General features: G+C 37.2%; 1 protein-coding gene and 1 long non-coding RNA gene across 4 annotated transcripts; one reads left to right on the top strand and one right to left on the bottom strand.

Annotated features, from left to right (window-relative positions):
- The first annotated feature begins 502 nt into the window (after positions 1–502).
- Positions 503–3747, top strand: LOC112556400. Its single transcript, XR_003097722.1, has 2 exons — positions 503–556; positions 716–3747. It is a non-coding gene; the product is annotated as an uncharacterized LOC112556400 (long non-coding RNA).
- Positions 1404–18473, bottom strand: LOC112556392 (zinc transporter 2-like). 3 transcript variants are annotated; one of them, XM_025225362.1, is made up of 8 exons: positions 18336–18473; positions 16574–16996; positions 12727–12873; positions 12365–12521; positions 11391–11781; positions 11143–11254; positions 8367–8501; positions 1404–8111 (listed from the first exon to the last, which is right to left on the bottom strand). In XM_025225362.1, exons 2-8 carry the CDS (start codon positions 16791–16793, stop codon positions 7966–7968), a joined length of 1308 nt encoding a protein of 435 aa, XP_025081147.1. In that variant the 5' UTR covers positions 16794–16996; positions 18336–18473; the 3' UTR covers positions 1404–7965. The 3 variants fall into 3 exon arrangements, with proteins under 3 accessions (XP_025081147.1, XP_025081148.1, XP_025081146.1); XM_025225363.1 differs by lacking the exon at positions 18336–18473 and adding an exon at positions 17206–17279; XM_025225361.1 differs by lacking the exon at positions 18336–18473 and having other exon boundaries at positions 16574–17655.
- Between the last annotated feature and the right edge of the window lie 3788 nt (positions 18474–22261).

Genomic DNA, 22261 nt, shown 5'->3' with positions numbered 1-22261 from the left:
TGAAGATATATCCATCGCGAGAGAGAGAGAAGGGGGGAACTATAGTGGGGGTTATAACAAATGTCGTGCAGGTATGAAAATAGTATGATGGGTGGACGCTATAAGGGAAATAGCTGTCAAACGTTGCCTGTATACTTGTTGCATAATTCTAGATCCATGTGTGCGCAACACGAAATCCTCTCTCTCTCTCCTCCCACAACCTCCCTTCATTTCTCCCTCCATCCGTTCCTTCCTGCCCGTGACCCATCAAAGTCAGTTGCTTCGTGCACGCATATCTTCATCTGTAAGACGCTGTCATCCTAAGCCTGCATTATTCATGATCCACCTTTCAACCCTCGCCGCCTCCTCGACGTCCCGCTGCTCCTCCGGTAAATGCTGGCCCCCTGTTTGTCGTCTGTCACCTGCGTTGTGGCATGCACGTTCTCATGTGGGTTTTTTTTTTCTCCTTACCTGCACGCATGCACGGCAAAACCGAACTCCTCTCCCACCCCACCCTCTCTCACCGAGAGTAATATGAGTGGAAGGTTTGCGCTGACAACAATGAATTCTGTATTGGGTAACTCAATAATCTATAGATGATATCACAGATTCTTTTATTATGTTGGGTTCATCTCTGTTGGGAAATGTAGCAAAAATATTGTTTAAGCGAGATGCAACAAAATTCCTGTCGTAATTCTGTCGATGAAAGTTGTTAATACTAATTTTCTTTGTACAGATAACAATAACTTGAGGGTGTTTATCAACGCAGATCGTCACCACTGGGCCTTTCCTGCGATCCTTTTAGTGAATGTTGCCCTTGACTTGCTGTCCGTCACGTTTCGTTCAATTCTCGCTCTAGCGTGTGTAGTAGTACATCGGTAGCACATCAGTAGCATTTTGGAAGACTTAACATGTACATGCGGTTGCTGTCCTATAACATCCGTTGTTGTGAACTTTATACATCACTGTTATACATTTAAAAAAATTAATTAGAAAATTTTGAGACTTTAACTGTTTCTAGACAGGTATATATCCACAGCAGAGACTGGAAAACTGTTCATATTTTCTTTAATCAACTATCAGGAACACTTTTTTCTTTGCATTTTATTTAAGTAGTACTTTGTCTTTTCAGTAAAATAATTACAAAGCAAATGTGACTGGCGACATTTTATGGAGGAATTGCACATCAAGTGTGTGATTTAATTAAGACTTGAGTCAGAACAATGAGAGAAATTAAAACGGTGGTGAAGTTTAGAAAGAAGCTATAGAGACCAATCTGGATCCCTCCGTGCTGTTTTCCCTCTACTTCCAAGTGACAAACAACACAAAATGCTGCCACGTCACACACAATACACCAACATAAGGCAACATGCTTACAATAGCTTTACAATTTCCTGGACTTACTGCCACTGCTACCATCAATCTTTGAGCTTTGCTTTTTTAATCATGAAACTGCATGGCACATGGCAGTTGGCAATAACCATTCAAGCAAAATGGTATGACAAATGTAAACAGACACATTAAACATCACATGTCAGCTGAATTTACTGATCTTTCAAAATATTTTTAATTTTTGTCTGTTAGAAATTTTGACAATTATGTAAAACATTACAATTTTGGAGAGATATCTTCTGGGAATGGGAAGTTTACATAACGCTTCCCTGTTCCCTGCAAAGAAAATAGTTAATGCCTAAAAAATATAAATCATATCATGTCTATATCGCCTATTTCTCAAGAAGAAAATTTGTTTTCCCTATCTCTACAGGCTGAACCCCTCATTTCATGGCATACCCAAAAAGATCGAACACAAGCAACAGAGTTGTAATTAAATGTTTTTCATAATTTGCCAGTTTCTTTGGTTGTTTTTGTCTTTCAGACACATGAATAGTACTCAGGTGGCAGTGACTCCCACCAACAGCTGCCTTCATAATCTCTGCTTCAAATAACTGTGCATACCCAAACCCCAACAACTTGTTAGATTATCTCTCTTTTTCTCTTATCTAGATACATAGAAATGAACAATGTAATTAGCAATAATAAAAAAAAAATCTGTAAGCCTCTGGCTGCTGAGTTAATTCTAAGATCACAAATACTTTATTCAGAATGTCTCCTTGTGTGCTCTTTAAGTAACCCTACATTACTTTGAATTTCAGAGCTTAATGGAAAAAAAGGTCTTGAAGTGTTCAGCATTCAAGGAACTCACTCATTATCTATCTGAAGACAAATATTATTTTACCATGCACTAAAAATTAAAACTGACCACATCTAGTTAAGTAAAGGCTAGCCTGAGTGCAAAATTCTTTTCAAGTGAGCTTACTTTATTATGATACTAATTCCCAAATTTACCACATTTCCCATGTGATATTTTTGAAACAAACTAATAAAGACTGCCCATATGTTCTTCTAGACTGCCGGTAACTATGAACTTTATTCACGTTGGGCTTAGGTTAGCCTTTAACAGAAGCCAAGTCTATCAAGATGGACAAACAGGATTTGTTACTTTAGCCAATCTGAGCACAACATCAACAGAAAGGAATGTTACTAATTCCAAGAAAGGTAGTTATAATGGCAGCACAATGTTAAAGCTATTAAGTAGGCGTCATGAAAGGTAAAAGCCACAAAAAAGATATTACAAAATCATTGCATCAGGAAAGATTCTTGTAAAAGCCACAAAAAATTCATTAGAGATTCATATTTATAGACCAAAGACCTGTGAAAGCAATTTAACCATAAATCAATAACTCTGTGATAAAGTCTATATCATCTTCAATCACATCTTCATGATACTCTGCAAAAGATCTTTTTAAATATTTTATGCAAAAAGCATAATTCACATCACCAGGTTCACACTCTGCTTATAAATACAACCAAGGAACATCTTAAATCTGTGAAAATATAATAAACTGTCATATTTGCAACAGTGAAAATTGTGGGAACATCTGGGCATTTCTAATAATGTCACATGCTTAGCAATTGTTTAACTATGAGCACTGCTAAGCGATTTTAAACATGTGCTGAAGATATCTGAACTCCACACACAGAGGTCAAATATTAACTAGGTATAAAATGTGATCAAGTGTCAAAATTACCAATTGTTTAATTTTTGAGCTTTTTTGGAAGATTATTTCATGAATGTTTATCAATATCTTTGTTCCCTTAAGCTGAAAATAATTATATTGTTCAGCTACTTCATACCATTCATTAGTGAATCTTGCAGTACTAGTCAAGCAACCATACCATGAACTAATTTAACAAATAATAAAACAAACTAATCAATACACGTCCATGATCATATTGTTTTTTGTCACACATCCTCTATTATAAGAATGTGCTAAAGTTTTTGGGAAAAAATTTTCAAATATTGATGTCTCATTGCAAAAACTTTTTGACTAACTTAATTACAGAGTAAAAGTTATTATTTAAAGAAAAATCCGGGTTTCTACTTCAAAGTCAAAATCCAGTTATGAGTATCTGGCTAGAAAAGTCCATTTAACAAATGAAAGTGGCCACTTGAATGCTATGTTTGCCACTAAAGGTACCTTCCAAACAATGTCATAAACAACAGGATAACAGCAGCTCTGTCATTCATGACCACCACCACCCAGTGAAAGGTCACTAGCCTTTCAACATGGTTTCCATCCCATCAACCACTGAAGTAAAGTTCATTGTTATGACTGCAAAAAATAATGAGTGAGAGAAAGATAACCAATAATTACTTGAGATATATAGCTTAATGAACCCATTTTAGTCATAAACATCTTCAAGAATGTCATTGTCACAGACAACACAAATGTTTTAAACAGTAAGTATATTTGCTGTCATTTTTCCTTCCATGTAAGATAATGATACTCTGTAATCCGCAGATGATTCTTGTGTACATGTACAGACATTTAAAGACGAAAGATTTCGTAAAATTCCATCCATGGAGGTAGCTGACAGAAGCATCCTTTCTGCCTGTCTGGTTCTATGTGTGGCAACCTGACATTTTTCAATACAACACCACAATGTGGAAGAACATGAAAGTGTAAGATACAGGCACATTTAGGCAAATTCCCCATCACTGTATCCAGACTAAAAGTAAGGAGAATATTTTTAGATGCTTACAAGCAGAAAATAAGGTAAAAGAAACAAAGATAGTGGGCAAGTGTGAGGCTGGTGCCAATCTCCTCTTCCAGACTGTCTGTTCTAGCCTCTAAGGGGTCAGATACTCAATAAGCCGCTGGATCAACTGGAGGAAATACATTGTGCCACTCAGGGATCAAACCAACTAGAATGTGCTTATGGCTACAAATGCCACTCATCTATCCATTTCCTGTAGAACATGGATGGAGAATATCTGACCTTCATGCCAAGGCAACTCCAGGCAGGACTTGAAATTCAATAAATTTAGGAACATAAATTTATGTTACATGAATCACAATAACATACATTTTGAAATAATGAAATAAGCCATTTAGGTTCTAGAAACGGTTTTGGCCATCATGATAGGGTGAGTTATTTAAGTCTTTGACCATCTATAGTGGACAAATTCTTAGGTTGATAATTTTTTTATGGCTTGTGAATAATGTTATAAATATCCAAATGGCTCTTGACAGAAACAAATATTCACCATCCCTGCTCTGTAAGATAAGATTCTAAGGGAAATAATTGAGGACAAAACATTCTATAATAGCATGTAAGAAAAATAAGATATCCAAAGATAGAAAGTGTGGTATCCTACCATCAAGGCTGGAAATAAACCCTAGTAAAGAGATGCAAGGCATGTTCAATATACAAGAGAGCCAATTCGCTCTATTGTTAACGTTAATCTTGGGACTCACTATTAATTGGGAATTATGTACTCTCCTACCACATAAAAATAACACAATTATTCATACATAATTTGATTAAAACCACAGATAATTGCATTGCAGAGTTCATCTACTCATCTTTTCTCTAAGTTCTCTTTATTTCCTGTGAGACTAAAGTCAACATGGCCTTCCATAAGACAAAAGTTAATATTTGAATGCTTATCTAACATAGTTTGGCAAAAGCCACCTAAGCCATATTTCCTGTTGATCTTCCATTTACATATAGACTCCAAGGTGCCATATTAAAATCATGTTATATTATTTGCAGAATGCAATTAAAAAATATCCATGTAGCCCAGCTGTACTTCCAGTTTACTCAGACCACATTATCACGATGTGGGGTTGTATCTGTGTTGCTTTCAATAGAATGAGCCTACACGCTAACCCATCTCTGAGTTTTATGCTTAGCAACATGGATAATATAAATCAGTACATCACCTTCACTAGCCGCTGTAAACAGAAAAGGGTAGTTTTAATTAAAGTCAATCACAGTTCACATGCCAGGACAATTGAAAAAAATTACTAGTCTACAAAAGAAATTCTGTAGTAAATAATTTGCAGGCTGATCCAGCTTACTGAACTGATCACCAAACATGACAATCTTTCCAAAATCACAAACATTATTGCAAAAATCTAAGGAATGTATCAGACCTGAAATAAAAGCCCCTTGCTTGGCTTGAGCTAGGGTTTTATTTCTGGAATGTCTCTCCTTTAAAAATGGCATAGCTGACATTGTAGCAGATAAATGAAGCAGTCCACTGCAGGAAAGACCACATAAATGATGTCTCTTCATTACTGGACCACACTTGTTACAAAAAATTCATAGAATTTAAGGCATTGTTTAGAAATGTAAGTTCCTTGAGTTCCTGATTTTGCCTTGGAGCAATGACTTACTCTCACTTCATAAGTACAGCCCCTAGTGTTTGTCTAGTCCAATAGCAGAAAAATCCAAACTGTAAATCAACACAAAAATGTCATTCCTAAGGTAACATAAAAAAACCTTGGGTGGACAGGGCTCATATAGCTGACATTTTCTCCCACAACCCCTAGCCCCATCTTTCTTTAGCCAGTCTTGATTTTGGATCGCTATCATGTTGTACTGATAAAATCATTGATAACAATTTTATCAGCATAGAATTAGTTCTGTTCAATAAAAATCTGCCAGTTAGAAGACAAATGCTGATACAATTCTTCTTTTCCCCTTCCCAATCAAGATCCTATATATATATATGTGTGTGAGAGCGAGACAGACAGACATCTTTGGGTTTGGTCTTAAGATTTTCTGAATAGTTTCTGACTTCATGCATTGTCCCAAATGAGCCCCTGTGAAATGTCTGTTTCCATGCTTCACAGATGCCTGGTAGGAAGAACTATGCCTAAAAGTTAACATTTAACAGATTTTCTTCCAATTAAAAAATAAAAATAGTCTAAAGCTTCTTTTAACCTTCAAGCAAAATATAGAAGCAACATAGCAATAACAAATATTGAACAAGAATCTTTGTAGTGAGAATAGTGCAAACTTGTGATAGGGGATATCACTCACAGGAACAATCATGAGCTCAATAAAGGGTGTCCTCCACATCACAGGTTTGACTACTTCTTTGTTGTGACTGCATATGTCTGACACATCTCCAAAGAACAAACACATACAACAGTGTGTTTTACTTTAAAGCTTTGGTAAAAATCATCATCAGTAACATATTTGTTTACATTGCTAGTGGATGTTGAGGTTAAAGTAAGTCAGGTAGTTTGCATTAACCCACAAAATCCTTTTTGTGCAAGATAGTTTACTTAATTTTACAGCTACTGGTATCATTATTATTATTGCACTGCATTCTAACTTTACATTGTGCTTTGTATTTCATAAAGATATGAAAACTATCAATAATTCTGTCAAACAGCTAAAAATATTACTCTCACTATTGGGCAAAAATGCACCAATAATACCAAATAAAACATATGATATAATGATAATATTTGAGTGTTATTCAAAAAGAGGATGAGAATTTGACCCAAAATAAAGTATGCTACTGAAATCTGACAAAAACTGAAATGAAACAGGAGTTCAGTGTTTCTGTTCAGCAGTTTATGTTCCAGGTAACAACATTTTAAGGCAAATAGAATTAACAATTGTACAAAGAACTATAGATCCAGAAGAAGTCACAATTGCTTCCAAACATATAGCAAATCTCTAATAATTTTATAAATTGTCAGAAGCAATAATTTTATTTCAGCCACAGACGTGGTTTGCGAAAAATAAACTGACTTAACACTCACTACAATGTTGACAGGAATCTGTCAATTTATAAAGTGAAATACCCACATTCCAGTCCCTTCATATAAGTCTCAATGCTGCAAGGTCTCATTATTTTATCTCTAAAAACCTCAATTGTTAGGCAGACCCAATTACTTCTCTCAGTCCTGCTTGCTTTACTGTTTCAGTTTTCATTCCATTTTAATTATTTGCACTATTGTTCCTATACCTTGCTCTTTTTTGTCCGTTTCTATGCTCCAATCTTTATTGCAACACAGTTCATTAATTAGTTAATAAATTATTATATTTTTTATGATGATGTATGATAATATGAGGAACCATTCAAGAGGAACCTCGGAAATGGCTAAGCTGCTAGTGTAGCATAATATGTAATGTAATAACACACATGGCAATGACACATATAAGAAAATAATGTATTTCCACTGCTTTGTCTTCGGTAGAAAAAAAAATCTATTTGTGGATCAGCTATTTACTTCCAAAAAAAAAATTTACATGATTTCACAAAAAGACATTTTTATTTGTTAGCAAGAGTTTCATCAACAGAAAATCATATCACACAAATCTTCATCTGACCTTGTCATGACACAGTCTTATCAACACAAACCTCTTCCACACATTAATTTAAAGACTGCTTGATATGGCCTCCAAATAAGACCAAAAACAAGAATAATTATTTACAGAAAGAGAAAGCTGAGGCACAGACGTGAGTACCAACCAAGGGAGGGTAGGGAGAAGGATCAACCGTTCACATTCTTCCTTAAATTAACAGAAACAAATGGCATAGCAATAGCTCTGTGCGACAGAGCAGCAAGAACTGATAACATCTCCCCATCTTAATATCATCCAGAGGCAGCATTAAGTTTACTTCACTGGCAACTGGCAATCAATGCATGATGACATCACATCATGATTATAAGGTTCCACCTGTATAGTCACATGAAAAAAGTTGTGTGTCTTTAACATTTTGGTGGCATCTGTCAGTACATCATTGTTATGCCTGGAACCATCTGGGAAAAAAAGGAGAAGAATGTTAAATTAATTAATCATAAAGTCTACGCTGATTAAACTTGTTTATTATATTAATTGGATTTCATTGTTGCAAATATCATAAACTGATTTAGCACTCCTTTGCTCTGAAACAGACCTCTTCATTTTCTGTAAAATAAAGAAGGAGAAATAATAGAATAAAACTTCCTAGGTTATTGTTTTATCTTGATTTGTGTACAAAGCAATGATGAGTCTCTAAGAAGTGCTGCACTAACCTATGGCCAAATGTACAGACAAGGCATTGCGATCCATTGTGAGAGACCAGACATTTAAGTTGTGAACAGCAACGACAGAGTCCAGGGATGTCAGAAGTGACTGCACCTGTTCAAAGTCCACACCCTGAGGTGCACCTGCAAAAACCACAAAAACAATGCATCAACACTATCAGTGTAATTAAGAACAACAGCAGTGGTCAACATCATAAATATTATTCATGACATTAATACATTTTGTACAATGGAAAAAAATACATTGGTGCAAAAAAACTTTGGAATGCATTATGTTCAAATGATAGAGAAATCATGAAATTTATCAGACCACCAAATGCAAACAGTAAATTCATGCAATGTGGCAAAGGGTGTAAGAGGTGAGGTGACAAAGTGGGGGTGTTCTATGATGGACAATTGATGCCTGCTCAGCCAACCATTGAAAATAACTTCCACAGCTGGTGATAGTTGTTAACGCAGAACAATAAACTCTTCAGATATTTTTAGTATCTGTGAAGAGATCGCATTACTTTTTCACCATCAAGTCCACAAGCTGTAATGTGACACAACATTAAACCAACAGTGCATACTGCACTAACGCTTTTATATGAATCTCTAGGGTGTATTTCAGTTTCCTCTACACAGTGCTGTTCACTCCCCATTCAAACCTGCATAAGCGTTGATAACATACTGAATGCAATAAATAAAACAGCTTTATCATGTCATTAAAAAGCTGCATAATCAGAATTCCTAGATTATTTTCAAGCAGGGATAGGGAACATTTGGACAGTAAAATTTGGCCAATACACCCACAGGCAGCACTCAAAATAACTCTAGAAGTTTCTTCATAGCAACGTAAAGTTAGTTTCTGAGGACATGTATGATTACATGACAGACAGACACAAATCCTACTCATCAACTGCCCATGGCTCATCTACTTGTATTGTGGTGGCTCAGAGGACAGTCAGTATCAGACAGGCAGGGGTGTACACATTGCAAAAGTGTGGCAAACAATTGCTTGACCAAAGACAGAATACTAGTTTTTAAGTTTTATTCTGCATGGCCTGCGAATGTTTTAATATTCACATGGTCCATAGCGTAGTAAATATTCCCCACCAATGCAATGGCTATGTGCATCTTCATGCATAAACATACAACAATGCATATAAACACACTATTCAAATGCTTTGTACAATATTTTGATAATGGACAGAGAGTTTACACATAATCATCATCATTATCATTATTATTATTTCTTAAAAACATAAACATAAACAAAAACACAGAAGTGTTCTGTCATTAGTTTGGGAAAGATTTTTCTACATTTCTACACTACTACAGCTACTACTACTACTATCAACATGGAGTTAATTTGACTCCAGCCTCCTAAAGCTTTTTACTTTTTATGTATTATAGCTGCTTCTGTACTCTGGTACTTAATTCTCATACTCATAACAATAATAAAAAAATAATAAAATAAAAATAAACTGTACAAAATGAAAAAAAATTCTTTTATTAGTATCTTTTTTATTAGCTCCTGCTCTTCTATACTCTCTCTTTTGTTCTTCTTGCCACAGGCAACGAATTCATGAGCATTTATTTTACATATTTTACATTCTTTTGTCATTGCACTGTGTTTGGAGTTTCCCTTGTGAGTGAAAGGTTTTTTCCAATTTAGGCCTCCTTCTCCACTGAAGCATGAAGATTAGTTTCAGTGATTTTCTTTCCTTTTGTGTGGGACAGGCTTGCTCTAAGTGAACTGCTGTTGATTCTTAAACACGTGTAGAACAGTGGCACTACGTACCTGCTGTTACCAAGTATATTTTATGATTCATATCTACTTTATCAGAAAAAGCAGGGAGAACTATCTTCTTACATGTGTGCACAACTTTAAGGCCAAATGTAAACATTCAGATATACTGCTTTGCACATAAAACTGTGGACAAAGATTATTAAGTGAACAAAGATTGAATCTTCATCATCACTTTGTTGTCTTGCTCATTTTTTTTAAAGATTGTTGTTATTTTGGCAATGTCTTTCATAAGATCATATTGTATTGTGTATTTATAAGAAAAGAAGAAGCAAAAAATTAAAGATAACAAAAAAATCTCATACTCACATTTGTGCTCACATTGTTTACAATGTATGCATTACACATTCAGACTCATCAAAAAGTACACACTTATAATAGCAGGCATGTGTTTCTCACAATATCACTATTTGACTGCCTTTATAAAAGTGATGCACATGTATATGTGTACTTGCACCTGAGCACACACACAAACACAGAGGAAGTGCCCAAATTCCAATTTCTTTTTTCAGTGATGCGGAACACTATATCTGACATGCATGTCATTAAAGGCATTAGGAATGCAATGTGCTGCGTAATAGCCAATGCTGCACTAAGGCCTTTGCAAAATAAAGAATGCTGTCATCTCTTTAGGCACAAAGTCTAGCGCACCAATGTCACCAAACTTAAGATCCTGATAAAACTAGGCATGTTGCTTATGATCTCCACAACATGAATATGTAACTCATAAAAAGAAATGAATGCCTGTTCCCCTTCACTCTCATTCTCTCAACCTCATTGTCTATCATGCTCTTTCTCTCCCTTTTCTCCCTCACCCATTCTCCATCTATGCATATGCATGTGTGTGTGTGTGTTTGAGAGAGAGAAAGTATGTTCATGCACAAAATCCAGCTGTGGGAAGTTTTCCCAGATCTCATGTCTGTGTTTGACTCATTGACAATGGAAACAAGCAAAATGAACAATCTTTGAGCTCACCTTCCATTATAATTCTCAGCGTGTCCTTCAGCACACTGATGGTGGTGAGAAGCACTAGCAGTGAGAAGAAAAACGTGCAGATTGGGTCAGCCAAGCGGTATTTGTCTTCCGGCTGTAAGCACACCAACATAAACAAAAAAGATACGCTACCCCAACGTTCAAGACAGGAAAACAAACGAGATCATAAAAATATTGTAAATTATTTATGCCAGAAATTCCAAAAAAACTGTCAAAATTATGCATCTTACCTTGAACTTGATTATGAGTGCTGCCACAAGTACACCCAAACTTTGTATGATGTCTCCCACCACGTGAATAAATGCTGCTCTTATGTTGATATTTTTGTGCTGGTGAGTGGGCTCCTTGTGCAGCTCATCTTCACTTGCCTCATCAATGTTTCCTTCTTCTTCATCTCTCTCTGCAGTTGGTGAAGCAACATCCAGTGGCTCATACTCCTCCCTTCTTTCCTGAATGTTGCCTCTGGCGGAGAAGAGGGGCAGACGTAAAGGGCTTGGTCTGTGGGCTGGTTTGTGGTTTGCAGAGTGCGAATGACCATGTGAATGAGAATGTCCATGCCCAAACCTTGCATGCCCTTTTGCTGAACCACAGCATTTCTCGGAATGAAGAACGAATCCCATTCTGAAATAAAATGGAATAGCTAGCATTAGTGCAACTAGTGTGCAGAGGTTAACACGCAACAAAAGCTGATGCTGTTCATGACCAAAATATTCAAAATGTGCATCCTGCAAGAGACATAAAGGATGTCTTTCTAAGATTCTGATCATCCAGTTATTTACAACCATGGCAGCGAAGTGACATTTACATCTACTGCTAGAAAGTATCACATATTTAGAGCCTATCCAATAACATATTCTTTCTATTAACTGCTATTTTAGTTATTTATTATGTTTTTACAGCCATGCTAGAGTGGCTCTCCAGTGTTCTTACACATTCAAACCATGCTCAATGGTCCACTTGTTTTATGTATCTGCACCTGTGAAGTTTCCAGTTACATTCATACCAGAAGGGTCAAGTTTTGGAAATCCAGTAAATATGGAATTCAATTGGGATTTAAAGAAGAATAATATAAAACAAGAAAAAAAAAAGAATATAGGACTACAATGATAATTAAAACAAAGTTTTGTCTTTGACAACACATTGTAATCAACAACACAAGTGTCTGTCCAAAAAGCTTTCTTGAACTATGAAAGGTGTGACTTACATTAAGTTAAACACAACACCCAGTGAGGCCGTAATAAGCATTTCATCGGCCTTGACATCTTTGTAATGTTCATGAATGATTCGCTCCACAGCAATGTAACACAGGACACCAGAAACTAACCAGATAACAAGGACACTAAACAGTGCTCCCAGAACCTCTGAAACATAAAAAAATCTTTCACTTTTGATTCTTTTCAAATTCTTATTTTATGCATGAAAATTGTTAATAATTTCCTCTAGGGAGGTATACTATATAAACTACACTGCTTCTAATTTGTTTGAAAGTACAGTAGGTAGCATACAGTATAGCATAGTATACAGTAGGTAGCAAGAATTTTTAAAGTCAGAAATATTTGTACATACCAGCACGATAATACCCAAAGGTCATGCGTTTCGTAGCTGTCTTTTTGGCCAAAAACAGTGCCAGTAAACTTATAAGGTAGCTGATTAGATCACTTGCAAGGTGTAAGACATCAGTGAAGAGTGCTAAACTATTTGCCAGCACTCCACCTACAACAATAACAATAACCTTGATGAAAGTAGAAAGATGTCACAACAATGAAAAACACTGCTGATTATCACCGCTTTCAAAAATGTGATTTTTATTTGTGCAATAAACATATCAGCATCATTTAAGCCTTCCATTTTTATAATCTACGATTTGAGGCACAGATGAAATTTGGTATGTGTGCATGCATTCTACACTACTAGTACAGTGGGAAGTATGTGAAATATTCACATGCACTAGACGTAATTAAGGTAACTCACACAGACACACACACAAATGTCACATCGTTTTTGAGCTGGAAAGATTGTCAGTGTTCAGTGTGTGTTAGGTCAAAGGGTATGGTGGGATCCTGTGGTTTCCAAAGAAGGGGAAATCAACTGTTTCAAGTAGCTGCATCTCTCTCTCTCATACAAACGCTCTTTCCCAACCCCTTCTCCAGAGGATAACCTCTGAAGTGACAGAAATTTCACTGAAATTTTCTGTACAGAACTGTGATGTTTTTCACTAACAGTAACAGCCTGTAATAAATAAAATAAAGATTTAAGATGCCCAAGAAAAAATAAAGCATTGTCTACAATCTTTCACTGACAAAAGGAGCATTCCTTTTGGAATTTGGTTGACACAAAAGTGCCGATTTTCATAGTTTTTAGGGTACCAACCCTGCCACACATACACCACCATGGAGCACATTACACTTTATTTATAAGATAATGAAACTTAAACTACAATGAGATAAAAAGTGAAATATTATTTGCCACTATAAGGGAATAGGCTTTATACAATAAGTTTTATACAGTTGTTAAGTATATCTGTGGTCTCCAGTTATGTTACTATGATAAATATCTATATAAAACAGAAAAGTCTGCTTTTGAATCCAGTTCTAAAGTTCCTTAATTAACTCAAAATATGCTTGTCTTGTTTTTTTTAACCTGCTCGATCTATTTCATCCAGTTTAAACTGGAAAAAGCACATGCCTTGTTCAGAGACAGGAAAAAAAGGAGGCTCATTACAAATGTCAAAGGGAAGGCAAAATGTCTTCACACAAACATTCATATAAAATGAACTTATGTACTTCCTGTTTCATATGAACAGGAACTAGCCACTTCCACGCAATCCTTTTTGTGCTCATTTACTAAGTATGTTTTCTACAGTTCATGACTTTGCTTTCTTCAACACACACATCCCTCTCTCTGTGTTGCACACAAGTATGCATTTGCCCAAAAAGTATGTTATATGTATATACGTACACATAATGCATGTGCACACACACACACAATCATTATGGCGGGTCTGCTTCTTTCCATTTTGTAAAATGACATAAAATTTCACTATTATGTTCTTAAGTGATTCATGGATCACTGTAACAAAGACTAAAAGTTTAAGTAATACGGAGGATTTCAATGGATCCTCATATTTTTTATCGCTTTCATTATCTTGAGGGCACATCAAAGAATAACACATAACACAACAATGACAACAATGACAAGAATGGCAATGAACACCAGACAACAACAACAATGAAAATGTCTTGATGATGAATGGGATGGCCTAGTTAAGCTGTTCTGTTGCCTCCTGCTTTTTTAAATTCATCCAGTTCAAATATTAACATTTGAAATTTGAACAAATCTTGTTTTCTTGGGGTCTAGGAGGATAGAATAGAATCCAAAATGATGTAATTCACTTTCTTTGCCCTTATAATAATGTCTCCTTTTTATATACTAATTTCTCATTTATCTATACTGTATATGTGGCACTCTTCTGCCACCTAGAATAGTGAGTATAAAAAGAATCATAGATTGTTTAGGGCAGAATGCACTTCCATATTCATATTGTAAAATGTGCTTTAATTTCTCTTTATTAAGAAAACGGGGCACTTGGACTGAAACTGAGAATAGCATGGATTCTGTTTTATCAGCAGTCTCACTAACATACCTTCTCTGGCCCACCCAAAATAACAAAAACATGAACAAGGTGTTCTGTTGCTTATGAAAAAAGTATCAACTTCTAATTAATTCCTTAAACTATAGGTAGATATTGCTGTTGCACTAACTTCTTTGTTGAAATATCGAACAAAATTTTAGTCTTCATAGGACATTTTGAAAACACATTGATCACTCCATGCAAGACAAACTCAGCACTGTTCAAGACAATGCTACTTGTCAGCAGCTGCGTCTAAACTGGTAGCCCTCTCCCCCCCTCCCTGAGAATCAGTACTTATGGTAAGCTGGTATTAGTTATGGGATGAATGATGATGAAATGTCATTGTGTCCTAAAATGCTAAGGGAGCACTGAACAGCTGACTGCTCACAACAAATGATAGATAACAGGTTTGAGAACAACATAAAAGGACTTCCTTGATAACAATATCAAAGTCAAGCAAGTTTTGTGTGGTTAGGGGCATGGGCCTGAAATGACTGAAACAGATGACCAAAATGCAGACTTATAACTGTTGGGCAACTTTCTCCAATTTACATCATATATCAACTATAGTCAAAGCATTAATATTGATCCCATTGATGATGCTAGGATGTTTACATGACTTCAACAAACGACAGTTTTGCTAAGGTTCAAGCATAAACTGTAGTCTATGTGGCAGATCACATTTAATGAGAGCAAAATGTTTTTCATCTTTTAAAGGTGTTTTTATATTTATATTATAATACAAAACAGATTAATAAGTCTTTTGGCTTAACTTTTAAGAATCATGATAACCATATATGCTAAAACATAAAGACATTTCATATTTCCTTACATCTACTCTGCATGCTTGTGAAGTTAAAAGCATATAACATTATAAGATTAAGGAAAAACATTTTGTGTGTGATGCACATCCCTGTGTACTTAATAAAGCTTCATGAAACTTTGTAAGTGAACAAGTGAGCTGCATTTTAAAACATGACAATAAGGGAACTAATATCATTTTAAGACATGCCAAATAATCACTGGACATTTCGATACTGTGCTCATGATGATGCTGCTTCATTCTGCTACATTTGAGCCTTTTAAGCCACAGCTCGGAGCGAAGGTCATGACTGTTTGATCTAAGCTAACATAAAGACCCAAACTAGCTCCCAGAGCAACAAAGTAAACTTTCCTTGCAGTTTTTGGGGGTTTTTTTTTTCGCAATCTAGCCATAGCTGACAGCATTCAAAACTTCATAATTATATGCCTCGTTTGTATTATAGTGATTGATTTTTAAGACCACTAGGATATGGTTTTATGGATGGGATTGCAATGTTACTTTTTCAATTAAAATAATAGTAAAAGGACTTTGTTTCCCAGGAAATCCCGTATTCACATCTTTCTTCAGCTAGCGTACTTGTAGACACTTGGTGATACTTTCATTGCTGAATATATTTCTTCTCTTTACTGCCTTGCTGATAAGCCTAACAATGTGCAGTTTGATTTATGGTCATTCATTTATACTTCTGCCACATCTGAAACTGTTTAAGTAGCAAGCTGTATCAAATGGTAATGTTGCAGTGATGATTTAATGAAAGATCGCTTCAGAAAGCATGTTTAATGAGTGATTGAATATATAGATTATCATGAACAAGATGAAAATTACTAACTATACATCATAAAGAAAATCATAGTAATTAAATACATTTTTAATGAAAGAGTAATATAAAGGCATGTAAAAATAACTTATAACATTTAAATATATTTAATGCAATATATACAAAACTTGTGCCAACTCACCCACAGTTTCTCCTACCATAAACAGGATACACAATATCAAGACAGCCAAAAGCTGTCTTCTTGCAAGTTTGTCACTCATGATACGACGACTGATTCCGTAATGACAGTGAAGCCCTTCAACTTCATGTTCGTTCCTCGGAATCACCGCTCCGTCACCCCCACCCCTCGACCGTGCGGGTGGCGGAAAAGAACTCAGCACCACATCCCGCGACTCACCCATGCGTGCGAGCAACGAGTTATAAACAGGGTCTCGTCTGCTTCGACCTCTACCATTGTCTTCTGTTTTGTCTGTGTAATCGATAACGTGTCCATCGTTTTCAAATCCTGGCCCACTGGTGTGAACCGTAACAGCTGGAACCTCACTGCTGACACAGGAGGTAAAATTTTGATGATCGTGTAACAGGTCCCCGTTTGAAACTGGATCTGAAACATTTCCAAAAGCATCAATCAACGAGTCCTTTGAAGCAGAGGAACATACGATGTCTTCTGAAAAGTGAGGAGTTCGATTTTGAGACGCTTCGATCGGCATCCTGGCTGAATTGACAGCTTGCAAATCTGTTGAGAGAAACGTCGGGTCACCACTACCTAGTAAATCCCCTTCGATTTCGTTCAGCAGACACTGATCTTCGTACCTGCTGCTACGCTGTCTGAAGGGGCCGCCTATGCCATCGCCACCTGACGACTGCTGAGTTGTTTGGCTGCTGGCTGGAGAGTTTCGTACACCGCAGGTCGTCTGGTCAAAGACATTAACAGCACTTTGGATGGGAATGCGATTATTTCCAGTGCTACCCTGAGTTAGGCTATGGTCGCTTAAATCGAGCAATGGGTCGTCATCATTGTCACAGTCTAGACCCGGTACGCCCACTAGCAGACACTCATTAGGCTTTAACAAGCCACTTCCGCCTAAGTGATTATACGCCATTTTGTCAAGCCCACATGAGAGATCACATGGGCATGCTACGGAGTGAATGCTGATGCAGTATTATCTTTAATTAAAAGTTTGTTTTAGTTCCTTGACGACCGTATGCCTATTATTAAACCAAATGTTTCTTTTTTACTGTCTTTACCCAAACAGCTGACACCAAGTAACTATTCACGCCTTCGCCATCTTGCAACAAGCCCGCGTTCGCTACGTACTGTCGACAATAGTAGGGTTTAAATGTTGTGAGGTAATCTTAATCAACAGAGTATTAGGCAGGGTTTTATTAGCTGCATGAATGACTTTATAACTGATTCATTCAGTGAACTTAGCGCTATAGTATGAGTGCTTACTATGAGTGCATATGCTTCTGTCCTCAGTGAATTTAACGCGCGAGGAAAAGAGAGACCGTCATCATTCCCACAATGAAAAGGACTGCGGATATCAGGGTGGTTTTTGTTCAGTTTCTACTGAATTATGATGTTAACATATGTACAAATTTCCTACAGGTAAACTGTCGTCGTTGATAGCGTACGTAGCTGCCGTAGCAGAATGTGGCGTAGTTATGGAAACCGTGTGACGTCACGTCGTCTGCTTTGTCCGGTCGGTACCCTAACATCAGCCTAAAAGATAAGACTTTATTCTTATTGCAAACCCTTAGCTAAACATTCATGTGACTTTACAAGGCCTGTGCCTTATGTAAGCCGATGCTAAAATATAACAAATATCACATCGCTCGGTTTTTTTGCAGCTCATTAACGGCACAGCTCCACGTACGTCTCACTCTTTTTAATGGGAGTGTACTCGATAAACTCTTGTAAGCACCTGATTTCTGCTACTTACTTTTATTCTGTGTCTTTGAGGTATCTCACAAATCACGAGTAGTCATGAAGGAACTCGAAAAATGCTCCTAACCTGAGGCGACAATCTGATAGGATTGCTCGCATCACTTATCCGCGTTATCGCGCCTACAATTACGTTTCATGCTCGTACTTTCGAAGGAAATTCTATCGCTCGTAAACCAAAGTCAAAGAGTCAGAAGACGACATTTAGAAAAATTAGGCCGATAGTTTACACTATTATTGTGCACTTAAAGCTGCCAGATCCTATATCTGCTGTTGTGGCAGAACGTGAGCACGCGACGTCGCAACAAAATGCATGCAAAATGTCGTACGATGCACGAAAGATTAGACTGATAATGACACCGTGAAAAAAGTTCATACAAAACAAACATACACTGACCCAGGTTAATTTATATGTAGTCATTTATACTCACATTTTTAGAGGGAATGCCTCTACAAAACAGGAAAATAAAAAGTGAACAAGAAACTCGTAGATGTTTAGTTGAAACAGGACTAGGAACAAAAGAAAAATGGAATATCATAACTGATGAGAGCCCTGGCTGTCTGCCAGCCCCGGTGGTATTTTGAGTGACCTTAAAACGGTTCAGACTAAGCACCCTCATTTTAATAATTAATCGAGATGCCTTGATCAGTTCTCCTTCCAGAAATCTAGAAAATAAAAAATGATAATGAAAAATGGGAAAAAACGGAGTTTAACAAGATTAAAGGGATGTTTGGGAGATGCTGCCGACCGTAATATGTTTTGTAAACACAAAGGCACAGACACCTCACATACAGACACCCCACTACTCCGCCCGGCTTGTGTTTGACTAGATACCCTGGACTGATGTACAAACCTATGTAATGTACCAAATGCTGTTGATCAGCGTATGTTTGTATGTCGCCAGGAATATTCATAAGTATCTGAACAGCTATGCAATTACCTTGCACTCAAAGAAACATCAATTTATGGGTTCATGATGACTGTGCATTGCTGTGATGACAGGACAATAGCAAATAAGTACCCATGTGTCTAGAAAATGACCAGAAATTTCGCAGCAGGTTGCAAGGCTCGAGATGTCCCTTTTGTTGCCACTTTGGGGCATGTTTTCTTTCCTTTTGTCGATCGTGTTGCAGAACGAATACCGCCCATAATTGGAAGAATCAGTAATAGATTTGCTTAATTTTTTTGGGGTGGGTGGGTGGGGGTTGTAATCCAATAAGCCATCGCATTTATTGAAAGATTCTTGTGTAAAAATGTCTGTAATAAGTAATTGATGGAACTGTCCTTATTGTGTATGACTCGTCAGCGACGTCGAATCTGTGAGTTTTTCTGTTTTTGTGTGTTTTATGTTTGGGGGTAGGGGGACACGTATTCATAAGCATTTTTGGAAGATCCTTTGTCGGTGAGCAAGGGTTGGCTTGTAAAGAATGCGTTATTTCTAATGTATCATTCGGTTTAGTGTGTTTAGTCCAACTTGCCTTGATAATGAGCTGGTTAATTTTTATTCGCTTTTCATTCACTATGTCATATTTTTCTCGTATTCCTTTTGGGGAGTGGGGTAGGAAGAGCTGCTCTTGGAGCTTCTGTTATTAAATCAGTACTACTAGTTATTTGTTTGACAAAGCTGGCGCTCATCTGAACTGTTGCTCTTGATGTTATCCCACGAACCTGCATATGTAAATCTCATTTATCCAAGTAACGAAAGCTTTGGATGTGAGGTAGCCTTACCTGACCACTCCAACGGAGTCCAAAACTGCCTGTCAGAAGAGATCGCTACTAACCTTTATTAAAGTCGATAAGCACAGCAATGCACTCCATGCATTATTATATAGCGAATTCATTACATTCATATTATATATTTGTTATTCTATTGAGCTCGGGGTCTTCTGAACGATTTGTGTCTCAGCCAGCAGAGACAGAACCTGTCAGCACAACTTCAGACTGTCAGCTCAGACTTTCACATCACAGATAGACTTATCAGCAGATTCTTGACTGAATCACGGAAACCCTCAAGTTCCTGACGATGGTAAAACGCCAACGAAGTATGAAGTAAATACATTTATGACAATGTTGTAGACATATAATTAATCAGAACGAATTTGTTCGTTTTTATTTCTGTCAACTCTCGTGATTTATGCTTGGTATCCGCAGAATGGTTACTGTCTGTGGACAAAACACAACAATTGACTGCGGCATCTGTTTTTTGTAACCAATCCTATTTACAAAGAAAGGAAGGTTTGCCGGGCTTACGGCTCGAGAGAGCTACAAAACCTTCGCCTTTTGTATAGTGATTGAGTGCAGACAAGTGAAAAGAGATTTGCACGTACCGAAAAGAAGGGGCGGGGAAGAAGGCCTCGCTAATCTGGAGCTTACGCAAAAGCAACAGCTGTGCATCTTGGGCATGATGCATTGAAGGTCTGCGATGAGAGCGGACAACCTACAACAGCAGTGTATGTACACAAAGGCGCGGACACTGCAGGGTCAGTGTCCGTGTGACGCACCTTACGTCCCTCAGTGACCCACTCGTGGAATGGGTACCTTACAGGCTGGGTAAGTCGAGGTAGCGAGGGAGAGAAAATAGGTACATGTATAGGGCCTTCAGAAAAACTGCAAGGTATCCTCAAGTACAAATTCCGCTGTTCGCAGCCAGCTGGCGGTTTTTGAAGCGTTAATAGATGCTGCAATTCGACTCACGTTTGATGGAACTAGCTTTTTAAGGCCGATTAAATTATCATGTGCAGTTTGTTTTAATGTCACGTAATCCTTTTATCGTTTTATTTAAACACAGTTTATATTTGATTGAATTTGCTTCTGCCCTGGCGTCTTCTTCATATCTTGAAAATGATCTTTCGATCATCGCTGTCATAGATGAATCGCATAGTCTGATGTGAAAGTTATTCAATAGTAGTTTACGTTTTGTAAGTACATAGATTTCTTGTCTCTGGGATTTTTTTTTTTTCGTTTTTGTAAATTCTATCAAGCAACAGCGGCTCTGTCTGACGGTCTCTGTGCTTTGTCTCGTTTGCTTTGCTGGGGGTCCGCTCAGAAATAAGTCACGCCTTCCACTGTTTGCCTCTCGAGTTTCAGTTCGACAGGAACTGCAAACACAGCTGTGATCAGAGTTCTCAACATCTTTTAGTACTTATGAGTACTCAAGGATGTTATACCGTCTGTAATGCAAACTCGGTCTCTGCAGATATATGTATGAAAATGATCGACACACAATCTCATTCAACCCACCCCAGTGTTCGGATCGCACAGCTAAAGACTCAGCAATCACCTGAGAGGAAGGGGGTCAAGCTAAGAACTATTTACACCATTAGTTCAAACTCACGTGGCCCATGAATTCTGCTTCAACACATTCTTTGCAACCCCTTACTCCTTTCAAAACCAATAATTAAAAACTACATTATCAATGTATGATTCGCTCAGCAGCCCCAAAACAACGTAGTCTGCAGGCTGTAGTATGTTCAGTCGGTCAAATAATCTACTTTATCAACTGACGACATAAAAAAGCCATACAAAATACTCAGGGCTTCTGCTTACGCAAAAAAATTGCGTACAGTACGCATTAAAAGTTCGGAAGACCCCTTCAATTTTCGTCAATGGGGTCCCCTTCAAATTTGGGCGAAGAACAGGGACCCCTTAAAAATCTGAAGAAGGGATCCCTGGGACCCCAAAGAATTTAGCCTTAGCAGAAGCCCTGTTACTGAAATTCATTGGTGAACAGATGTTCAGGAGGGAGCTGCCATGACTGAGTGAAGCAGGATGTTTACCAATGACGTAACTGGAACTGTAATGATGTTTTGATAAAATGAAGAAGTGCAACAGATGATACATCAATGGTTGCATATGAATCCAACAGATTTTTTTGCATAGAAATGTCATTTACACTTTTACACGTTTGTAATAAATCTTTGCAA

This window comes from Pomacea canaliculata, linkage group LG2 (assembly GCF_003073045.1).
Source record: "Pomacea canaliculata isolate SZHN2017 linkage group LG2, ASM307304v1, whole genome shotgun sequence".
Classification (NCBI taxonomy): domain Eukaryota; kingdom Metazoa; phylum Mollusca; class Gastropoda; order Architaenioglossa; family Ampullariidae; genus Pomacea; species Pomacea canaliculata.
Note: the sequence above shows the minus strand (reverse complement) of the source record. Positions and strands in the feature narration are given on the sequence as shown.

Excerpts from the sequence above, each read along its gene's own strand:
- LOC112556392 (XM_025225361.1), bottom strand. The coding sequence starts at position 17,495 with ATGGCGTATAATCACTTAGGCGGAAGTGGCTTGTTAAAGCCTAATGAG. Across the intron at positions 8,502-11,142 it reads GCTGAGAATTATAATGGAAG|GTGCACCTCAGGGTGTGGAC; the intron begins GTGAGCTCAAAG and ends TGGTTTTTGCAG. Across the intron at positions 8,112-8,366 it reads GTCTGTACATTTGGCCATAG|ATGGTTCCAGGCATAACAAT; the intron begins GTTAGTGCAGCA and ends TTTTTTTCCCAG.